This window comes from Orbicella franksi, chromosome 3, assembly GCF_964199315.1.
Source record: "Orbicella franksi chromosome 3, jaOrbFran1.1, whole genome shotgun sequence".
NCBI lineage: Eukaryota > Metazoa > Cnidaria > Anthozoa > Scleractinia > Merulinidae > Orbicella > Orbicella franksi.
The window spans coordinates 23,857,501-23,881,904 of NC_138147.1; the positions used below are offsets into that span (position 1 = coordinate 23,857,501).

Genomic DNA, 24,404 nt, shown 5'->3' on the forward strand with positions numbered 1-24,404 from the left:
TGATTACAATGTCCAAGCTGCTGATGTCAATATCTTTGTTGAAACATGATTATGCCACTCTGACAACAATGCAATCTATGAAATAGGCAATTTCAAACTTTTTAGAAATGACTTTTGTCCACAAAGCAATGTAACAACTGCTTTGGCACTGCTTTTTATATTAAAAACAGTATAAAATGTACATCTGCACCATACAGATGTAACTTCAATGATGTAGAGATCACTGTTTGCGTCATACATGAACCTATTCCGAATTTACATATTATAGGCATATATCGTTCAAAAGCCAAAGTTAATCTTCAAAACTTTGTAACCACTATAAATCACGTCCTAGATACAATAGCTTGTGACCGGAACACTCCTACTATTATACTTGGTGACTTTAATATTGACTTGATGGATCAGTGCTCTTCACAATGCAAAACATTAATGAATTGTTTAATAAACCAAAGAGGGTATACTCAACTTAACCAGTAAACAACAGATTGTCGTACACAAATCAATCATATATATACTAATGTACCAAATGATCTTCAGTCTGTCGGAGTTCTCGAATCTTATTACAGTGATCACAAGCCAGTATTTGTCTGTTTAGCATGAAGCCGTCTTCAAATATATCAAATATAAATATCAAACTAAAAGATGAAAATATCTTACGTTTTCTTCTTTGATCTCCCCTTAATCCATGCTCGCCTTCTATAATAAAAGTACGTACAGTTCCAATTCAAATGCAGAAAAGTAGAAAGCTCCAAAATTGAAATTCTGAATCAAAACAAAAACATTTAGAAATAGGCCAATCAAAGCCATCCATACATAACCAATCAGAGCCTCTAGTTTTCGATCCTAGCATTACGTCATCATCCTATAAATACTGCCATGTGCTTCTTATCGTTCCGTCTGTTTGTAGGTTGTGAGTTGAGCACGGTTAGATGGAAATGTCGAATGCTAGAAAGCAGTCACGAAATTGCAAGAAAGACCATGGTAAACACGCAACCAGTACTCTCTGACGTTGTCAGCCGCCTGACTGCACCGTCGAAGACATTCAATTGTCTTTAAACCGCAATCCAACAACTGTTGCAACCACTAACGTAAGTGTTAGTGGTCAACCGCCTCTGCAATCCTCTTCAACCAGCGCTCAAAGCGCTGCTGGTCAACCGCTTGCAAGACCATCACCTACGAACACTGGAAGGACAACTCCCCTTCCGAAAAGTCCTGAAGGTCCAGTTCTAATTGCTTACGTTCATAATGTCTCCCTGCTCAAGCGAAACAAGAAGAACACCATAGATTATACAACTTTAACCTTGCAAACGGACGCCTCCACAACCCAACCAGCGCTTTGTTACTTGAAGGCGAAACGAAAACTCCTAGACGAGCATGAAACAAAAAGAGTACCCATAAAGATAACACAGCGGACAAGACTAAAATAGTGATCAACGACAAGACTTTGCTCACCAAACCATATGAAATGGAGTACACGTTCCAATATTGTGACGACGCAGATCAACCTGTAACACGGCTCGGTGACCTCTTGACGGACGATGCTTCCAAAGAGGATAACATCACCATCTGCGCAAAAGTCATGAAAGTCTCTCCTCCTAAGAGTGTCCTCACACAACAGTCGAGGGGTATAAACAAAGTTTCAGAGGTGACGCTTCTGGATAACACAGGAACTATGATGTTAGATTTGTGGAATGAGCAAATTTCTCAGGTGCAGATAGACTGTGTGTATCAATTCACATCATTATCGACAAGTTACTGGAATAATTCCAAGAAGTTGTCTTCCACCATGAACACCGCCATCAAGCAAAGCTTTCAAGCTGATCTGTGTTCCCTTCAATTCAATGAAAGCAATCCTACTGAACTGGAAAACGAACATACCATTCATGTCCCAATGATTAGCACAGTTGAAGAAGTTCAAAGGTAGAAAACCTGTTGTCATTGTAACAAGTGCATTATTCAACTAGAATCCATTGTAGTTAAATGCAACTACTGTTCTCATATGATGAGAGCCTCTAATTGTCCCACAAAACTGTATGTCAATGTAAATGTTGAAATCGATGATAAAAAGAAAACACTGACTATTTTCGATGAAGTCTTGAAAGCTACTCTTGGTGACTTTGACCATCAGTCTGTTGAGACCGAAAATATTGCAGAACTATTGTTCCAAGAAAACATTTCTATTACATATAATGACAGGAATGTTATTACCAAAAAGCAAAAGTTAAGCTAAGTTAAGTTATGCATTTTTTCTAAGTTTTTCATGTTGAGTTAAGTTTAGATTAAAGTTGCGTTCTCTATACTTGTCTTGTTTATTTTAGTACATTGATCTGAACTAAAGGTGGGATGTGAAATGCACATAACTGTGAAAAGAAATTCTCAAATACTTGACTTTGATAAGTTTAATGATTTTTATCCCGTCTTGTTTACTCTTTTGCTTCCTGATTGAAAAGATAACAAAGGAAAGAATCCCTCTGAGCTCATTGAAGCACATACTCATGGGTTGACAGATTTTTTTTTAACACTGAAAATGCTTGCAAAACTGAGAGGCTACCTATTTCGATGTATTTTACATGCAATAAATTAAAGACTAGCAGTTCCACATTAAAAAGCAAGTGCTGTCCAGAAACCTTTATCTATAGCATTGAGTGAAATGCAATGAGAAAGGTCTGTAAGCTTGTATGAGAATGAAAAAAGAATCTTGAATACATGCAAATTTTCCCAGTAATCTCGGCAGGCAGGCAAACATCAACATCACGGTCTGGGTGGAGGAGGGGGTGGGGGTGGCAGGGCAGGGTTAGAGTCCACTATGACCCAAGAGGCCTTTGCCTATACCACACCATGTTCACCTACCATTTTGCCACACTAGCTATTCTGGACGTATGTCTTTGTAATATGTACAAAGCCTACACCAAGTGAGATAAGAGCGACCTTGCATGGTATGAACCCAGCTTGTATTAACAGCTGTTAAAAATTGAGCAATAATTGCAAGTTCACCAACATGTTTCATCTCTAGACTACTTAATCCACGAGTTTGGCCATAGGTATCCTTTGATTTATTCTAGTTTACGCTTTTGCTGTTACTGTTTTTGTCATTTAAGCATCTGTGTGGTGTCGTATCATATGTTTTTCCTTATGCCTTATGGAGTTTTACCGATAAGGTTCGTTCTAAGTTCTTCCGCTACCTTTATTTCATTTTTTGTCACTTTCTCAGTATTTTGTTGTTGTTTTTTGCTAGAACTGTCATGCTGGGATGGGACTGTTCATTTTTCTTGTACAGCGAGTATCTCAAGGTGTACTTCTGTGAATAAGCGTGTAGTGTGTGCTGGTGAATTTCAGCGCTTACATATTGGTTCTTAGCCTAACCTGTAACACTTTGTTGGATAAAGAAGGCGTTCTTTCAGAAGAAATCAAGCGATTATGGAGATCCGTTTCTGTGTTTAAGGGACATTTGATGAAAGCATACAAGGAGATAACACTCTTAAGTTCTAATTCAGGATCTCTCACCAAGACTTTGTCAATGAGGAGTGCTTTGGATGATTTATTTGCAAGATATGCAGCAGCGGTTCAGAGTTTACTTCAGAATGTGATAGATATAGAGGAACAGGAAACAATTGCAAGTTGTCATCACCTTGAGGCTGACAAAAAGGCCCTATTCAATGAAGAGTTTACGAAATGGTTTAATTCACCGAGGCAGTTCATCTCTGCTGAATTGATGCATGTTTTCATTCCAAGCATAATTTCACCTGAAGTGCCACGCGAGATTCCATGCAAGACCCCACTGTATGTTCCTTGCAGGACTCAAACTGAGTTTTCATGCGAGCTTCCACGGAACACCCACTGTACATTCCTTGCAGGACTCCACCTAAATGTCAAGACTCTGCCTGTGACTCTATGTGATGTTCCATGGGATACACCACGCAACTAATTATCCCAGAGAGGAGCTGGTTTTTAGGCAAATGGTTATCCCCTTCATGGTTCAAGTAGATTGAGTTTGGGTAAATCATCAAAGGTGAGGCTTGCGGTTGCTCAGTTGAAAGTGAAGAAACTCGAGGAGGAGCAAAGATTAAAGGCGATGGAGTATGATCTTGAAAAGCAAAGGCTACTGCTTGAGATGGAAAGACAGCGCCTGGATGCATGTGTGAAAGTCGAACAAGTGCAGATCAAGTTGTCTGGTGGCAGTGGTGATAATGGTGATATCAGTAATAGACCTTCAGACCTCCCCTTGCTACACAAGCAGATGTTACACGAAACTGTTTGCAGATTTCTTGCCTCATGTCACAAAGATCGCCCAGGACCAGTTCAGACCCCACCTCTCCAGCCTACTGAAAATCTTCCAAGCAGTAACATTCCTAATGCACCTGTAGGGTTAGTCATTGCCCCAGAGGTGCAGAGTATTTCAAAGGTTCAGCAGGAAGCAGTATGTTTAATGGTCTCTGGTCTAGAGAAGATTGAAATGCCTAAAATAGAGTTTCTCTCTTTCAACGGTGATCTGAAGAGGTACCCTCACTTTATTAAGAGCTTTGAGATAAACATAGGGTGGAGAGTGAAACAGGACGACAAAAAACTCTCTTACCAAACACATTATTGCAAGGGCGCTGCAAAGGATCAGGGCTCAACTCTAACTTTTCAACTTACTAGCCTGGTAGCTGGTGATAACTTAGATGTTACTAGCCAAAACCTTTTTTACTAGCCAAGCGATGTGGTTGGCTACCTTATTACATGAAATTTTCATGGCATATTTATTTCGCGATTTGGGGGTGCACATATTGTGCGACACTTAAATTCAGCAATTTTACTAAGATTTTGTATTTGAATCACTTTAACTACGTGTTTTTAAGCAACACAAAATTTATTTCCTTTGCAATGTTACTTAAACATGTCTTTGAATTTAGTAAACTGACTTTATCAAAGGTACAATAACGTCAAAAGTAAGAAAAACACAATGACAGTACTATATACCAACAGTAACATAATGTGTTATGTTCCCGACACTTACTTGTTCATGTCACTTTAATTTTGTGACTTTTTTTAAATAGCGAAATTTGTGAAATTCGCAAAATTAACATGACGCAAAAATTTCAGGTAGTTCCAATAACAACAGAATTACAAGCAATACTTGAAAGCACAATGCAAGCAACTCTTTTTAATACATAACATCGGTAATTATACTGTAGTTAAACTAGTTACAAAAAAATTCCAGTTACTGAAGACATTTAGGACCCTGTTTTTCTCCGAGACCTGTTCAGAAGCTGTTCAGACTTCGTCACAAACAGGCACTGTAGAAATGTTTCAAAAGCAAAACAACTCTCCGAACAATACTGTAAACTGTCGTTGGCAAAATTAGACTGCTATAGCTGGTTTAAATGTTGAAGGAAATAAATCTTTGTCATCTAATTATTTCTGTAGTGGTGAGTTTGTAAGTATGGATACAATGACAAATCACCCATGTATTGTTATGCTAAATGAAATGTTACTCCTTTACAGTTCCACATTATTTTGCGCATGAAAAAAATTTCGTAACAAAAAAGAGCATTGATGTGTGCTTTCAGAAAACGCTGTCTTGTTTGTCAAAACATGTTCAGTTCCCCGTTTACGTACCACCCAACGAAAAGTAGACAAACTTAAATTTGCATACGTGCTGAACAGCACATGCTTGGTACCATGACATGTCCACAATGAAATTCTGACCTTGTCTCCTAAAAAAGTGTAAATTTTGTTTGTCTTCCTTGAAGCGGACAGAAACTACAATCTAGGACACAAAAGTCCTTGGGACTTTTGCTCATGATTGTAGTTTAGCCAATTTCATTTTGTTGACTAGCCAAAGTGGCTAGTGGAAATCGAAAACTTACTAGTCAAAACTTAATTTCTTCTAGTTTGTGGCTAGTTGGCTACCGTTAGTGTTGAGCCCTGAAAGAATGCTATCAAGAACTGTTTGATGTTACCACCTGAGGAAGATTACAAAGAAGCGAAAGAGATTTTGCATAAGAACTTTGGACAGTAGTAAACAGTTGCGAGAGCGCTTATCAACAAGGTTGTCAAAGGACCTCAGATCCGCGCCTGGGAGAACTCGTCTCGATTGGCTCACGACATGAAGAGCTGTGCCCTAAACTCAGATCACATACATTACAAGGCTGTCATTAATTCTATGGACACACTTAGGAGGATTGTTATGAGGCTTCTAACTCATCTCCAAGCTAAGTGGGCCAAGGTGTCAAACAAACTCATCGAGGCAGAGAGAGGACTGGAATTTTCTCACTTTGCCAGCTTTGTAGAGAGGAGAATGACTGTGGCAAACACTGCATTTGCTAAGCTGGTGGGAGCAAGGCTGAAAAAGGGCATTAATCCTAAATTTTGACACTTTTGCGACACCTCTCGGATTTCAGTCAGCAAATGGTGTATGTGCCCTAGAAGGCATGTTACTTGGCTAACCTGCCCTCAGTCCTGTTGCCCAAGGTTCAAGTGCATTTCTCTCTTGCCTGTTCTGCAACGGCATGCACAGTTTGGAAAGATACTTTAACTTCGGAGACAAGGCCTTTGACAAACAAAAAGAGTTTGAGTCGACCAGGAAATTGTGTGCCAACTGCCTGAGAGTAAATCACTTTGCTAGACGATGTAGAATGGCAAAGTTGTGCATTTTCAGTGGTTGCAGACAACACCATCATTCACTCCTTCATTTACTGCCTCCTGCACCCGAAGGTGTCAAAAGACCTCCTGGTTGGAACACCCAAGAGTCTTTACCAGAGGGCGGTCTACAGAACAGCCCCAGTGGGGCTGGCCAAGAAGTGCAGTGTGTTGCTGTCAATCTGGAAGATCCCGTGTTAGTTTGGAAATAGTTCCAGTGAGAGTTTGTGGTGGAGAGGACAGTTGACAAATTGAGACCTATGCCTTTTTGGGAGACCTGTTCACTTCTTGCTGTCTTCGATAAATGTGAGAACATACCTAAATCGAATGTGTTGGCTCTTGATGGTGATGACCCTATTTTCCTGGACAAGGTGTGGACCATCTTCTCATCCCTAAGTGAAGTGTACCTTCAGATAAAGATGCAAGTCAATGGCCTCACTTAAAGGGCATAAACTTGCCAAGACTAGACAGAGAAGAAAAGGCTGCTAGCATACTTAATGGAAACGACATGTCAGAGGGGCATTCGGTCTACAATGAGAGAAATGGAAGATGAGACCAACCATCCATGGTTTGAGACCCCTTGGCTGGATGTTTATCGGGTGCCAGAGCACCTTCTCAGCACCACAAAAAGCACAGGTTAACTTCATAAGAGGTAGCCAGTAAATGTTGTCATTCCAGCTCAGGATGATGTATGATGCAGAGTTCAGCGAGTGTCTAGCAAGCAGCAAGTTGGCCATGTCCGGTGAGGACTGCTGAGTTCTTGCCAGTTCCAGACAGTCTCCAGCCCCTCTTACTACGTCATTCCTCCCTTTACAAGCTTCTGACGTCTCTGTCACGTGGTTGCTTCAATTCAAGAATTCTTTACGTCACCGATCCCGAGAGTGGGAGAGTGGAAACCTGACGGTTGACGAAATTGTTACAGCAAATAGAGAGGTGGTTAAAGTGGTAGAGAGATAAGCCTTCTCTAAAGAATTAGCAGTTCTTGCAAGGATCTCTCCCGGGACTCCATCCACTACTTTGGTTACCCAAAGAAATAATTTGAGTTTTGTGGGATATGTTAGTCCTCTTTGGAAGCTTAACCCAGCGATGGTCAATGGTGTCATTAGTGTTGATGGATGTCTGGAAAGAACCTCTATTCAGCTGAGTGCTAACCATCCCATGATTCTGCCTAGCAAGCATCATGTTACTGATCTGACCATAAGAGACTGCCATTAAAGAGGTCATGTAAAGTACAGCCCCAAAATAATGCATGTGCAAGAAGTGGCAAGAAGTTCTTGCATCACAAGAACACATAAGTGGCCGCAAGAAGTAAAAATGTCATGTTTTTACACTACCCGCAAGAACATTTGAAATTCAAGAAGTTGAAAGTCTAACCGCAAGAAGCTGCAAGAAGTTGAAAGTCTAGCCACAACAAGCCACAAGAAATGGCTTTCTCGCCAGCTGAGCTTGCGAAAGACACGAGAAATGAGGTTCTCACACATTGAAGGGGGGCTGGGCCCAAGTTAGGATGTCACGTGTCCTGCTAGTCCCGTGACTCAGTTTTTGTTTCTTGCCATACGAGCACCAGCTTTTGTCATTATTCTTGGTTTTTTTCGTTATTTTCTTCTGCAAGATGCCTCCAAAATTCAGGGCCGCTAAGCAACTAATGCCTCACAATCGCAGCCCAGATAAATCTGGCAGGAAAAGAAAGAGAAAGGAGCCTGATGCCATGGAAAAACGGCACATCGAAGATTGCTCTGGTAGCTCAAGGAGTTCCTGCCACCACTCTCGATCTCCTTTGAGGAAATGCCACTCAGTCCTTCCCGATTCACCAGAGGCCGAACACATGCCAGCCTGGGCCAAGAAGCTCTTAGAGGCACACAATAAAAGTAAAGGACGGCTTCAATGTCTCGAAAGCAAGCTGAAATCACGCCCACGTAGCGATAAGCCTGGCCGAGCGAAATCTCCTCAGGTGGAGTTTAAATACAAGAGGAACAAAGTTCAATATGAACTGAATGCCAAAGTTCTCGAAAACTGGAGGAGGCCACAGACGCTAGCAACAAGAAGGAACGTAACGAGGCGCTTGACGAAGGTAAGAAGCTTTCACTGGAGAGAAATAAGCATATTATGCTTGCCGAAAAATATGGCTGGGAGGCGTGGGTTGCTACATCCAGGAACCCCTTGCATGCGACTCTGATGACAAGAAACACATCACGCGTGCAGTAAAGAAAAGCAAAGTGCTTAAATTGGAATCAAAAAAGCCTTCTAAACCTTGCTCACAGCTCTCAGCTCGCCCTCAGCACCCGTACAATTCTCAACAGAATTCCCCCATGTCTAGGCGTGATGTGATTCCCACCTCCAGGCTGAAGGCCAAATTGGGGCTGAGTGAGTCTTGTTTTTGCTGTGGGGGATCAGGCCATTTTGCCCGGAACTGCCGAGCAACCATCCCCGTGTCTTCAGCCAGGAAAACATTTTGATTGTGGACTACAGCAAGAGGGTTGCGATGAACTATATGATCAGAATTTTGATTATGATGATCCCTTTGGAATGGCAACTTATTTGATTTGTATAGTAAATTAGGAATTACAAAACATGAAATGAGAGAGGATGTTTATGATAATGTTGAGGACTCCACCATTGTTGGTAGCCCACCTGTTTCCAGTTGTTGTTTGCTAGTTAACAGTTGTACACAGGGGCCTGTCCATGTAAAAGGTCGGCTGAAAAACCATTCGGGTTTTTGGGAGAGAATTCAAGCTAACCGGTGGGTTATTTCCATTATAAGCGACAATTATGCCCTCCTATTCATTGAGTTACCACCTAGGAATGAAATGAAAAACCACAAGTCCGCTTTTGAAGAGGAAACTTTTGTCTTGGAGCAAATCATGGAATTGCTTTCTGCAGGTTGTGTGACAGACAAACCGGTCGGATGTTCATGTTATCAGTCCCCTGGGAGTAGTTAGGAATGGTAGCAAGAAAAGGTTGATCCTGGATCTCTGCTATGTTAATAAGTACTTGCGAGTCTTCAAGTTCAAATATGAGGACATTCGGACAGTGCGTGACATTTTCTTGTTGGGTGATTGGTTTTTCAAGTTTGACTATAATAAATCAGGGTATCATCATGTGGACATATTTCTATCCCACCAAAAGTTTCTTGGTTTCAGCTGGACAATACAAAGGCAAAGGAAGTGTTTTGTTTTTTCAGTTCTCCCATTTAGTCTGGCATCCGCCCCCTTTGTTTTCACAAAAATCCAAAAAGCCCTTGTTAAGCACTGGCATGAACAAGGAGTCAGAATCTTCACATACCTGGATGATGAGGCAGGGGTAGGAAAGAGCTATTCACATGCTAGTGACCTCAAAGCAAGAGCAAAGCGAAGGAAGCTGTCAGAACCAGCACACATCAAGGCACCTGTGGCAAGTACAGCACCTGAAAGACCAAGCTCACATTGCAGATGCAATGGCTGAAATGTTCTGAGCTAGAGCACCAGCTGGAGGAAGTGAAGCAAGAGATAAAAACATCTTCAGTCCTGGTAGATAACCGGCAAAGTAATGATCTAACTTTAATAGTTGGTGACTGTAGTTTAGGTATGACACCATTCATGAATCTGTTTTGGCAGCAGCAAAAAAATTGAATTGTTAAAAAGTAGTACAGTTGGTATCCAATATCATCCCATGATTATATATATTAAGTCTCCTTCATGTTATGAAGAACTAAGGAACAGTTAAGTTCTTATGCTGCCAAGTCAGCAACGACTGAAAGATTATAGAAATGTCATCCTGCCCCAAAGAGGGTTCCAAGACAAGGTTGTCAAGGTTTGGAGTCTGAGGCCCGGTCCAAATGTCGAACTTTACATGTGCCGAACCTAATACCAGTTTGGGTTGACCCGAATAATTGAGTTTGGCAGTTGATTCAAACGTTGAACCTAATTAAGTTGAACTTAATATTGTTAAGGTGAGCTTGACTCTACTGCGGTCAGCAGTTATTGCTTATCAAAATGGCGAAAAAAATTGCGGGGAAGACAAATTGTGAAAACAAAGAGTTTGTTTTTCTTGCAAGCACAATCAAAGAGGATAGAAGAAGGTGCCTCAAGATGCAGTTAGCATTAAATAACCTCCTTGCCAGGAGACGACAAGTTTTGAATTTGGCTTGCCTTCTATTGTTGCTTATTTCTCAAAGGAACATCAGTTCTTCATGCAGTTCATTCTTGTCATCGGCTAACAAGAAATACTGGCTGGTAGGAAAATGTTACCAACACCTATTCAGAGGCGAGGTTTAAGAAAACATTCAGAGCATCCTGGGAAACATTTAATTTCATCCTGAACCGTATTGAACCCTTTCTCATTTGGCAAACTGTGAAGGAAGAACTGATACCGCCGACACTAAGGCTTGCTATCTGTCTGTACAGACTAGGCAGAGGGGATTATCTCTATACCATTGCAGAAATGTCTGGACTGGGAATTTCCAGTCTCCTCAATCTGTCAGGAAGTCTGTCAAGTTTTGGTTGACCATTTATGGAATGAGACTGTGTCAAGTCACATGCCTCAAACTGAAGAGGAGTTCAAACAAAAAGCTCTCAACATGGAAGAATTTTGGCAGTTTCCTTGCTGCTGGGCAGCAATAGATGGTTGTCATATTCCTATGAAATGCCCACCTTGAGGACTTCAGGCATGCAAAGAATACCATAATTTTAAGAACTTCTTCTCTGTTGTGCTGATGGCAATGGTAGATTCACATTACAGATTTGTGTGGGGCAGCTGTGGGTTTCCAGGAAATTCACACGACGCAGTTATTTTTAAATCAACTGACCTTTGGACCCGTATCCAAGAAGGCCTAATTCCAGTAATTGTAAAACCTGTAGCAGATGTAACTGTCCCACCACTTATAGTGAGGGACTCTGCATTCCCTCTACAAACATGGTTAATGAAACCATACACTTACCCAGTCCTGGCACCCCAGCAACACAACTTTAATTACCGTTTAAGCAGAGCCCGTATGGTTACAGAGGGTGCTTATGGACAACTCAAGGGTAAGTGGAGGGTGCTACTCCAAAAATGTGAAAGCAGTCAAGATACTGTGTGCATTATGACATTGGCATGCATGGTTCTCCACAATATATGTATTGCACATGGAGATGCAATTTCAAAAACGCTCGACTTGAGTTTGGATGCACATGGTCAAAAGAGAAATCGAGAAGATATAAGAAAGCTGTTGCAAATGAAAAATTGTTCAAGCATCAGGGATTTGTCACAGGAAGCAAATAAAGTCAGGAATGCACTTTGTGAGAAACTATGGCTTGAGAAGGAAACTGGCAAAGTGTGTTAAATCAAAGTGAAGTATGATCATCGCAGTAAATTTTCCAATTTAAGCAACTGGAAAGAAGAAGCCTGAAAAAAATCAGGGCTTCAAAGGGATTCAAACCCGTGACCTCCGCGATACCGGTGCGATGCTCTACCAACTGAGCTATGAAGCCACACATTGGGAGCGACGTCAATTAATTGAGTTCATATCTTCCCGTGAGTGAAATGATGTGAAGTATATATGAAATAATTCATATTTGAACTGCCGTAGTAGATGAAAGTGAAGTATGATCATCGCAGTAAATTTTCCAATTTAAGCAACTGGAAAGAAGAAGCCTGAAAAAAATCAGGGCTTCAACGGGATTTGGTAGTAGATGAAAGTGAAGTATGATCATCGCAGTAAATTTTCCAATTTAAGCAACTGGAAAGAAGAAGCCTGAAAAAAATCAGGGCTTCAAAGGGATTCAAACCCGTGACCTCCGCGATACCGGTGCGATGCTCTACCAACTGAGCTATGAAGCCACACATTGGGAGCGACGTCAATTAATTGAGTTCATATCTTCCCGTGAGTGAAATGATGTGAAGTATATATGAAATAATTCATATTTGAACTGCCGTAGTAGATGAAAGTGAAGTATGATCATCGCAGTAAATTTTCCAATTTAAGCAACTGGAAAGAAGAAGCCTGAAAAAAATCAGGGCTTCAACGGGATTTGGTAGTAGATGAAAGTGAAGTATGATCATCGCAGTAAATTTTCCAATTTAAGCAACTGGAAAGAAGAAGCCTGAAAAAAATCAGGGCTTCAACGGGATTTGGTAGTAGATGAAAGTGAAGTATGATCATCGCAGTAAATTTTCCAATTTAAGCAACTGGAAAGAAGAAGCCTGAAAAAAATCAGGGCTTCAACGGGATTCGAACCCGTGACCTCCGCGATACCGGTGCGATGCTCTACCAACTGAGCTATGAAGCCACACATTGGGAGCGACGTCAATTAATTGAGTTCATATCTTCCCGTGAGTGAAATGATGTGAAGTATATATGAAATAATTCATATTTGAACTGCGGTAGTAGATGAAAGTGAAGTATGATCATTGCAGTAAATTTTCCAATTTAAGCAACTGGAAAGAAGAAGCCTGAAAAAAGTCAGGGCTTCAACGGGATTCGAACCCGTGACCTCCACGATACCGGTGCGATGCTCTACCAACTGAGCTATGAAGCCACACATTGGGAGCGAGGTCAATTAATTGAGTGTTAAATCAAATTAAATGTATTATTTTCACCGAATTATTTCAACATGATTGTATCAAATGCAAGACTGAATGAGGATTGTGAACCTGACAACCTTCAATCTCACCAAGCTAAACCTTACAACTAGAAAAACATTACTTAAAACCCTTAAGGCCCAAGAGCGATGAAGATCAAATTTCTCTTCACAGTATCAATGCATAATCATAAGGTTGTGAGAATTCAGGAAGTGATCACCAAATTGAAATTGCCTTGAATTTTTAACAAATTCTCCCAACTAAAACTAAAGGAAACATAAAAAATCCAGTAAGGAGAATTTGTATATTGGGGCTTAAAGAGTTTATGGTAATTGCTTTTAATAGAATTTATCTTCTGGAACAAAAATCAAGGTATAACTTTCATATTAAAAGGTAATTAGACTATAAACATAAATAACCTTATCTGATAACATTTTTCAATTTCATACTATGCTGGTTAATTTTTATATTGTTATCCACATTTCCCCCCCCCTGATTGAAATGTTTATTATGTAATTTTATAATAGCAAATATATTAAAAATGCAAAGTGTAATCATCATCCAGATATATTATAAAGATATATTATAAAGATATATTTGAATATATATATTTAGATATTATAGTCATCAAGAAAGAGAGATTATGTTTTCCCCAAGTAGATAATTGCAACAAATGGCTATTGGATTAATTCTATATCATTGGTATTGTTTTTTTAAATTTCTTATTCAATATATTGATAAACATTTTTTGTTGTCAAGGATTGAAATATTTAAATCACAAAAAGAGGAAAACCTAAATATTAACTGTAACAAATCTCCATTTGATATAATTGTTTACCATCTACTATGTCTTATGTGCTCTTCACATAATGTTTCAGAGCCTTCATTGTCATCTTTGTCTTTTGGATTATGAACTGTAGCATATATTAATGTTGAAACATATCTATCATATTAATTATATTTGCTCAAGTTCAAATGATAATATTTAGAAATAACAAGCATCAATAAAGTTCCATTACTTTTGTACAGTGGGATTGTTCACAATTTCACCACTACCTTTAGAACGTTTGCTAGTTTCCTGTACCAAAACAATATCATTTGATGATGGCATCCTTGGGGTAGATGTAGCAGGCCTATAAGACCCATCTGGCATTCCCAGCTGATTTCAAGGGCCTGGTCCAAAACCCCCATTCCAAGTTGGGTAATATCCAGTATCTCCAAATGGAATACCAGTGCTTACAGATGAAGGCATTGCTTGATAGTAATCATAGCTGTTACTTGCTCTGTGGGAAAACATTAACTGGTGTAATTTTAATTCATGTTCGCGGGATTTTTCCATTTCCTCCCCCATGAAATTGATCATTTCTTTAGTTGGGTCGTTGTCAACAGCCTCTTTAACTAGTTTCATAACTTCAATTGTAGTGGCATCCAGCTTTTCTTTTGTTGACTGCCTCTTCTTGGCATTTCTAACTGGGACAAAGAGGTCCTTTTCCTCCCAAAGCCCATCTGCGCTTGTAAACGACCTCTCCGAATTGGTCGATGAAGGCTCCAATGCCTGTTCAGGCTGGCAAGAGTCTCTTGTCTTAACCACTTCAAACAGGTCTTTAAACCACTTACCAAAACCATGATCTTCCTGGTAGCGCTTTATTCCAGTTGCAGTCTTCTGGGTAAGGGCTGCCTGCTTACAGAAGCTGACACACTTCTTAAATTTGCTTTGAAGTTGAGGCACAGTAAATGAAAACAAATCACCTCTATTCAAAGCCCTGGCCTAAGAGCTCTTCTAATATTTTTTCACAGATCTGCCCATTTTTTTGGTTTTTACTGTTGGTAAAAATCAACTTTGTCTTCTAATTTTCATTAGTCACAACAATGTCAATGAAGTCATCAACTGCTTTGGGACACCACCTAGGCTTCCTGACAGATTTCTTCTTGATCTTACCCTTTCTTTTCTTCACAAACAGGTTAAGGGCTTCCTCTGCTTCATCATTTCCATCATCATCCCTCTCGTCATCACCTTCTAGATCTTGTTCCTCATCTGTCTCCTCATCCCCATCACAAGTTCCTTTCCTACAGTTGACAATAATAAGGTACAGCTCATTAATGACGGTGATCTCAGTTACAACAGAGATTAAACAACAAAATAAAAATTAACTCAAGAACAAAAGCATCGTACAATCTGCAGTTGTAATTCTTAGTATTCTGTGATGAGAGCGGGGAAGGGGAGCAAGAAAACATTTATAGTAAACAAGTCGGTGAACTTTGGTTTTCACTTTACAACACAAGCTGTTTTTACAAATTTCATGAACCTGCTACATGTATGGGACATAATTCCAAAATCAACATTGACTAATATAAAACTAAAGATACGAGGACACAAGACATCATTCACACCAGGAATAAACAATAACACATCTATGCTATACACAAAATCTCCCTACTTGGTTACATATCTCTGTGGCTCAAAGGGAACCTGTGGTGATGTTTCAAATGCATTTGCGCCGGAACGGTGTAAAAGACCTTACCTTTTTGATGCCGCCACCATCGTTGAAATACTTTTGCATTTTCTGCTGGGTGGATCTGAGTGAACCGGTGAGTTCACCTCTCGCTCCATCTTCTCTCAAAGGCAAGGGTCACAATAGGCCACTGAGCTTCCTGCCGTTCAACCCACAACACTTTTGTTGTTTTCAAAAACGGAGCAATTCCCTTGCAAAACAAATTTCTAGCTTTCTGTCAAGGTCTGGAAGTTTCTAGAAATTTCTAGAATGTGACAGCTTTATTCCAGAATCAAATTCCAGCTTTTTTCCAGAAATTTTTTTCCACGTTTTGCAAGTTTTGAATTCTGTCAAAATCTGGAAATAGCTGGAATTTGACACATCTACCAGTTGTTGCAAGACATTGACGGTTTTTTCCAGGCTTGATTTCTTGCAGGAAACTGGAATAAACCAGAAACAGTTTACGGCTTATTAGGATTGAACAAAAATGAAAGAAATTTCCAGTATATTCCAGTTTTGATCAGTGTGAATTTAACTCTTTTCAGATAACAACTGAAAGAAATGAGTTAAGTTGTCAGCTTGCTACAGTATGTATATAAGTTTACAAGTAAAACTTACAATTTACATGTGACTGTATGATTACAACTAATGACAATCGTAGCACTGACAAGCCAACTGAAAGAATAAGTTCAGTTGTTCGGTGTTCTTTACACGTTGTATTGAAGTCCTTTCCATCGCCATCACTACTGCAAGGCTTTTCCTCGATAGTAAGCTTACTATGATCAAGTATCAAAGCTCGAGTGGAGATTGTTTCGACCAAAAAATTGTCACGAAAGCTCAGAGTTGTTAACGCAGTTTTAAAGGCGGCCAAGTGTTGAATTACCCTGATATCCTTCAAATCGATCATTTTGAAATACTTTTTCGGCGATTTAAATACCGGAACAGCCATTCTTGATGTGTTGTAATTGTTGACTTCAAGTTCAGTCATGTTGCGATGAAGGTATTGATGAAGCAAATATGAAATTTCCCAGCAGCTTGAAAGAGAACATGACGCTCGTAACTGCACAATAACATCTAGAAAAGTCTCAAAAATTAGTTTGTTGGAGACTTTGGATACCTCGTCGTCTAGGGAAACATAACAATCGCTTGCTGTAGCTTTGAACGTTTTGCGCAGAACCGCCATTACTGAAACATCGCATCCTACTAGATCACGTGATGCGAGTTGGCTTTTGTAAACAAATATGGCGCTGACAGCAGTATCGCACTTGGTGTGAGATGTGTATGAAATTGAAACATTTTTCAATTTATTTTTTGACTGATGACTTTGATGCCGTGTTTTTCTTCCTAAAGAGACAGTGTGATGTTAAGAAAAAGTTACTTAGCGAACAAGAAAATCGATCTGCTCAACAATATCGGAACGAGAGGAATTTTCGCATGTTTTATGCCAACCAATCTAAAGATGTGCTATTCGTCCGACACCTTTTCCCACACTTTGAAGTGAACTGCGTATATTCAAATGAAGAATACAATCAAAGAAAAACTTCTGCCAGATTTGAATTTGAAAGTGTCCTATTTGTGGTTTTTGTGGTTTGACATTCATATCTCCTCGTGAGTTTGGCGTGATCGTTGGCATTTTAGTTGCTTCATCTTCATCTTTAGTATGTACAGTAGCTTTGATTCCAAACATGCCGAAACACAAGCACGTTGTTGATTGGGGTTCGTAGGGGATTGATGTGCAGCTCAGTTCTTCAAAGATCATTGTTTCTGATCCCTTCAATCTGAGCGAAGGTGATGAATGTTCCATACAAGGGACTGATCCAGCAATGAAGAGACTGATCTTGTTTCATGGACATGTTCTGGGGATATTCGGTGAGTAATAATATAACTTGTAATGTAAACTTGCTTTCCAATTTCTTGTTTGCTTGAAATGTGAAGTTTAAGTGTGGAGAGCCTTGAGAATTTTGAACGCTGTGGAGCTGGTCAAAATGACCAGCAGTCTGATATTTTTCTCAAGGAAACCCATCCAAATCTACTTAGCAATCCAGAACTTTATAGATTGCAAGTCTAACGCTTGGTTTACGCTCGGCTCAGAAAACGAGACCACAGCTTGTGATAGATCTTTTTCAGTTCAACTGCAGGTCACGGTTTTTAAATCACTAAATGACCAGTAGTCCCCAATGTCACAAACATCCACTTGAACAATTACTTGCAATATCATAATTCAATATCTCCTTCATGACAGCATCTGTTATTTAACCCTTAAAATTTATTCTATTTGATTTTTTAAGGCTGATTTTCATTTGCTTGTTTTTCTTTTATAGGTATGGTGTTGAAGAAAGGCTTTCCAGCGGCAACAAGGTCATCTGTGAGAAAAGATCTTGGGCTGTTACTAAAAAAGGCCAGTGCAAATGGGGCGAAAAAAGATAGGAAATAGACTCTTTAATTTGCCTCGTGAAAGTTTTAAATTGTTTTAAAATAAAAAGTTACTGTTTTGGAACTGTTTTGACTTTTGTATTTGTTGGGCATGGGACTCCTTTATTGAATAAGAAGCTTGGTAAAGTTCATGGCAATTACCTTGTGTTGAATTGAATTAATTTCTAATAGCTGGCAGGAGCTGATATGCTATAAGGAACCAGCTAAAACCATCAGAATTATATGCTGGCTGGGAAAATGTGCAGAAAAATCCTGAAAACTGAAATATCCTAGAAAAAACTGGAAATGAATACATTATCTCTGCCTCCTTTCATTAAAGGAATGCAAGAATTTTCTAGAAAAATCTAGAAAGCAGCATTTGTAATAACCTGGAAAAAGCTGGAAAAATCTTACTTGATCCCAAATTATGATTTCTGGAATAAGGCTGGCATTTCCACCCTAATTAGCATGTTTCATTAACATTCTAGCTTTTTCTAGAATTTTCCAGAAAAGAAAACTGGTAAATTCTAGAAATTTCCAGAGATTATTTCTGTAATATTCCTAGAAAAATCCTAGAAATTCCTAGAATATTCCAGATTTGTTTTACAAGGGATACCATACATAAGTATTCTCGACAAGATAAACAAGTATATTTGGTAGTGTTGAAGCAAGAAGAACAAATACCTTCTCTTCCCGCCATGATGTTTGAATACAAGCTTTTTGCGCATGACATGTATGCGAAACTTGCTGCATCGTGGGTAAAAAATAATTTATCTAATGGACACGTAATGTATGCATTAGATTCAGCACATGAAAAGTTCGACATTTGAATCGCTGTCGCACCTTTGCCGTTCTTTTCGACCGGCCCAGGCAGATAGAACAGCAGGGTCGACCCGAATTCAAATATGTCAATCTCAACTGATTCATACGTCGATCTTTTCACGTAACTAATGCGGACATTAGGTTTGGCGCATGAAAAGTTCGCCATTTGAACTGGGCCTGAAACAGAAACCTACTTTGATGTACAGAGATATGAGGTCCTATTATTTGATGAGATGAAGATCATGGCAGACCTAGTTTTAGATAAGGTGCCTAGAAAACCAATTGGATTCACTGATCTAGGTGACCCAAACTTGAATTTGGGATCTCTGGAGAAAGTTGATGAGGTTGCCTCACATGCTCTAACATTCCCGGTGAGTGGGGTGTGCGCAGAGCTCACTGCAGCCCAGTTGATGCCCCTTTTCAGGAAGCGGTTGCCATTCTTGAGACCACCTGCAATCTGTGGGTCTTTGCAGCCACCTCCGATGGCGCATCTCCAAGCACAATCACTGGATGGAAGTGAAGACACCGATGTGTTCTACCCCCACCATCAATCTATTTGCACCCATTGGTTCCTGTATTTCTTTTCTGATGCCCCACATTCGGTAAAGACAACCAGAAACTGTTTGCCACACTCAGGTGACTTGTATGCTACTCTTATGGTATATTTCAGGCTTTTCTTCACGAAAGAGTCCCTCCCTTTTGTGCTATCGAGAATTTTTATTGTCTTTAAAAGAACATGTCACCTGTCTATTCTCCAAACTATCTGTATTCTTGGGAAAAGAATTTGAAATCTTCAGGCAATGATCCAATTAAAACACCAGCTTTCAAAAATCGAGTGAGGACAAAAGCAAGAGTTGTTTGTAATACATCACTCTGGACCTGTGGAATGGTCTAAAAGTATATCTTTAACTTGTTGAGGATAGAGTATCATTCCTGCTAAAGAGAATTATTTTCTTTTTGAAAGAGTGTAGCTCATGTGATTGTCTCAATACAAGAATTAGGCTAATCACTATTCCTATCCCAAGTAATTCACATTCTTGGTATAAGAATCCTAATTCTTTTATTGGCCCAGGCCAAAATGTGAGTGACATCACAGATTTTGAAATTAGACTAAGCATTGAACTGTAGCAAGATGGTTGTTATATACCACTCTGGACCCGCATTATCTGTCTAAAAGCAGGTGCTTTGACTTGTTAAGGAAAAGAAGTCTTTTTTTCTGCGGAAGAGAATTTATGTTCTCCTGAAAAGAGTGTGGCTCATTTATTTCTCAGTACAAGAATAGGGCTCAGTTCCTTCTCTTCTCATTAAGGTTTCATTCTGGAAAAGGAATTCTAATTCTTCAGGGAATTGACAAGCTTACAGGTCTTAGAAATATTATTATTGTGTCAATGGGGGTCATTTTATTGAAGAAATTAAGAAACACATTGACTGTCCTGACTGAAAATTATTGTACATACTGCATACTTTAGTCATAGTTTAATGCTTTGTTTTGTTTTATTACAAATAATAGTTTATGGATGAATATACAACATTTAAGGAGCTGAATAAATGTTTTCGGGTTATCATTAGCTACTTACCCTTTTTGTACTCATACAAATGAGGTAGCCATAATAAGACATCTGAGCCAACAACTATCAATAACCATATAATCATTGATTATCTCGGAGTTTAAGAGTGTGTCCATGGGTGCACCAGGCAAGTCTGCTACATGCCATCTCACCGATTTCAATGAAACTTAGCCAGTATAAAGGGTCTTTTGGGTAACCCCAAAACTCAGAAAGACACATTGGTTTGGAAAATCTGAGAAAAACTGGGAATTTTGTATCATTTGCAGGCCAGACAAAGTTTTGATGATTAATGCCCGGCATTAAAATAACAAATAAAGTCACTGATATCACATCAAACAGGTTTTAAATTAATGGTTTATTACATTGGCTTTCATGAATTTAAACATAAGAATAATTATCCTGTTTCTTTTTCATTACATCAAGAATCAAAAGTAAAACTGAAAACAGATATGAAGGTCACACTTTTACATGTTTGATAAAAAGAGAACTTTTTCAGATAATTTACTTACTTCTTAGGTTTACAAGTCCAACAATTTTCCATACACAAGATTTTAGCTTAAATTATTGTTATTATGTGGAACAAATCTGGATTTTCATGATTGTAAGGAATCAATGATAAGAACAAAACTGAAACATTCCTTAAAATTTAAAGAGGCTGAGTTGGGCAAACTTAGCTGCTGTTCAGTTATTTCTGTTGATTCTGCAGCTTCTTTTGTTGCCCTCTAATTAGGTGTCAACAGCTAGCCTCTTCATCTTCATCTTTGTTGTATGACACCTAAAACAAAATTTAAAAAATACATTACATTGTGATATATATGAGGTACTGTAAGACTGAGATCCAAATATTTATGTGCTCACAATTTAATACATGCAGCTAATTAAGACCTGACTGTAAGCTGGTTGAAATATTAAAAGAGAAGACTTGATAATTGTGAAGGTGCTTGTATACTATTGATAAATATGTTATATAAATCTTGAGCTTACAGTAGATTAAATCAAGGTTTTCCTTCTTCTATAAGTGTATCAACAACTCTCGAATTGGAGGATATATCTCACGGTTTTAATAGCCAAATTTAGACATTAGAAATATTAAAAGACACTTAAAACATTAAAGGAACATTTAAATAATAGAGTACACACAAAAGAATATACGAATGGACAAAAATTGAAGATCAACACAGATTGCCAGAGTCTGGCTGAAACACACAGGAGACACATCAAACTCATGCACACTGTGGCTGCCTCATTGGAGTTTTTGTCAAGAACTTTGACTGGGATCAGAGAGAACTGCTATATTTGTTTCGTTTGAACAAGTGTGGCAAGAGAAACGACTTGTTATTCGCAAATCAAATTGTTTAGGCACGCACTCTGGGCAACGGTAACCTAAATTGTTTCAACTTTGCTTTAGCCAGAATTCGTTTCATGCCATGACTGAGTGACCCACTCGTGTATGATTCGTGATGATAAAGTTCATTCAAAAGCTTTTGTCTCAATACAAGAATTTACGTGGTATAACATAAGGTTACTTGAATTCAATTACTCACCAAATATTTTTGTGCCCTTTGAATTTTTCCCCGTTGAAACATCCACAGTAAGACTTTCTTTTAGCTCCAAATCTTCGCCAAGAAAAACTTGTTTCTCATTAATGACACTCACGCTGTTTTCTTCTGGTCACAGGACCGCAGCAAAAACCATTTTGATATGATTTTGGAAGTGAAATCTACTAAAACGCACGAGCAATCAACCGTTAACGCTGAATTCAAAGATGGGCGCTAAAAGAGAATAAATAACGCGATCTTTGTCACTTTCAGTCACGAGCACAGTCACGTGAAAATTCGCATGCTGTGATTGGTTCAGTTGATCGGTTGAGGAGAGAATGGAAACTGGAGAAGAAGGAGAGAGAGACTGGCAACAAGGTTGCCGGACCAGTCGCTTTCGATGGCAAGTCTGTTTCCCTTTCCACGCTGTTTTGGTGGTCTTTTGAAAGATGGGTCTTGCTTCAAAAGGAAAAAACTACACAAACTTTTTACGAAGAAATCAAGGAGGAAAATGGAACGTACTTTAACTGGTTGATCTGTTCCCGACGGTTGTCAAGATAACAAAGGATCGTGAGGCACTTAAATCAAGTTCACTGCAAAGGTAAGCAATCCAATTTTATAGGGATTTTCTGTTATGATAAGCTATAATTGTAAATAAATCAAACAAAGCAATGCATTGTGTGCTCTTTAAAAACCCCAAAAGCCGAAATTCCCCAAAAGGTTTCAAATCGACCTGAGGAACCGAGATAAATTCTGCGAAATAAGCTTAAGCTTGTATTAATCCACCAGATCTATTTTGAGAGCCCACGTGTTTCACCACCCAGTCAGCACAATGCAGCAAGTATAAATTTGCAATGCTTGTCACTTTTGCCTTTGAATTATTTATAAGGATTAACATGATATGAGATCTACAGTCTTTTCAATACATCAAGATGTAGGTTTTTTTATTTGCATTGTCATATATTTATGTCAGTTATTTATTTGTTTCCCATTGACTCATAATCTTTTTGATTCTTTTGATTTTGTTGTGTCATGAATTAAAGTGACAGCAAGGACAAGGAAATACAAGAAACATATTGATGATCCCACTATACCCATACCAAAATCTACAAGATTCGACCACATAAATCTCTTATAGCAGTCTTCACAGGCCAGTTGACGTCATCTCCCTCTCTTGCATCCCTTTTTCCTGGAGATCATTTCCAACACCATGAACAGAACACCTCAGAGTTTTCGGCTCACCTGAGTGAGATGGCTGTTGGCAAAAATGTTGTGGATGACTTTGATGGATTATGGAGTGAACCTTTATGCAAGAATTGAAGCTCCAGAGAAGCATTTGAGGAAATTGAGTTGCCTATACCTGAAAAAACTTCAGAAATATCAATTGATGTAATACACAACAACTCTGATTAGTCCACAGACAGTGATTCAGATAATGATGTTGAAGTTTCAGTTCTGACTCCTCTCAAGAAATTGAGAACTCGGACACTGATGGCCATTCACTGGACTCTGATGGTGAAAGTGAAACTAATGGTTCCCAAGAAAAAAACATTTTCTGCCAAAGAATATGCCTGTGTGGCTATTCTGGCCTTAATTTCAAGACATTGCATGACAATGAGAGGCTGCTAGAGATATCCTTGTTTTAATGAAACTACCAGTAATTTGTCCGGAGAATGTCACAGTACAGTTTTGTACAGCAAGCATGTGGAAACTGTGAGATTTTCATTTATGACATCTGTGAGAGATGTCTTCCTCTTTTTCCTGAAGTTATAAAGGATCAAGTCAAAAATTGTTCAACAGTGGGCTGTGATGGGTATGTGTGTGAATCTACAATTATCTTAAATATATACATGCATATATATACTTTTGGTTTTATTGAAATTGTAAATAATATATATTCATGTATGCTGACAGAATTTTTTGATTAATCTATTTATCAAATCTAAGAGCATCCATTTTTCTATCAGTTAAACTCTGGGTGTTTGATTTAAGGGTCCATACGGGGACATATACACTAACAAATCGTGTTGGATCTAAAACGCAATGTTATCAGTGCTATAGTTTTATGTTGAATTGTCAGACTTAAACTGGAATTAATGTACATTTGTTTGGAAATAATTATCTTGGAGCTTGACAACAATAAAAGGGTATGGAACTCCAGAGAAATGATCGTGTTGATTTTTTACTAATTTACAGAAACTGATTCATGCATTGAGTTCATCTTTAATTTTGACATTTTGGGAAATTTATAGAAATTTCCAACAATATTTCATGTGTTTTAGCTATTCCCAAAAATTCCTAGATATTCCAAACACATTTTTTAAAACAGTCTGGGAAATAATAGGAGTTCCTAGGAATTCCCAATAATTCCCAGTCATACTTTTCACTATTCCCAAATATTCCCAGAAATTCCA

The 24,404-nt window shown here is 38.8% G+C and overlaps 2 protein-coding genes and 1 pseudogene across 4 annotated transcripts in view; 1 reads left to right on the plus strand and 2 right to left on the minus strand.

The window, feature by feature from the left end:
• The window catches only part of LOC145482423 (uncharacterized), a 1,005-nt gene extending 956 nt beyond the window's left edge, over positions 1-49 (plus strand). The window contains exon 1 of the mRNA XM_081461047.1: positions 1-49. This exon is cut by the window's left edge and continues 956 nt beyond it. Within this exon, the coding sequence (XP_081317173.1) occupies positions 1-49 (49 nt within the window).
• LOC145482706 (uncharacterized) overlaps positions 1-24,404 on the minus strand; it is a 162,925-nt gene that overhangs the window by 100,278 nt on the left and 38,243 nt on the right. The gene's annotated exons all lie outside the window — the stretch shown is intronic.
• LOC145482424 (uncharacterized) lies at positions 14,238-15,290 on the minus strand (annotated as a pseudogene).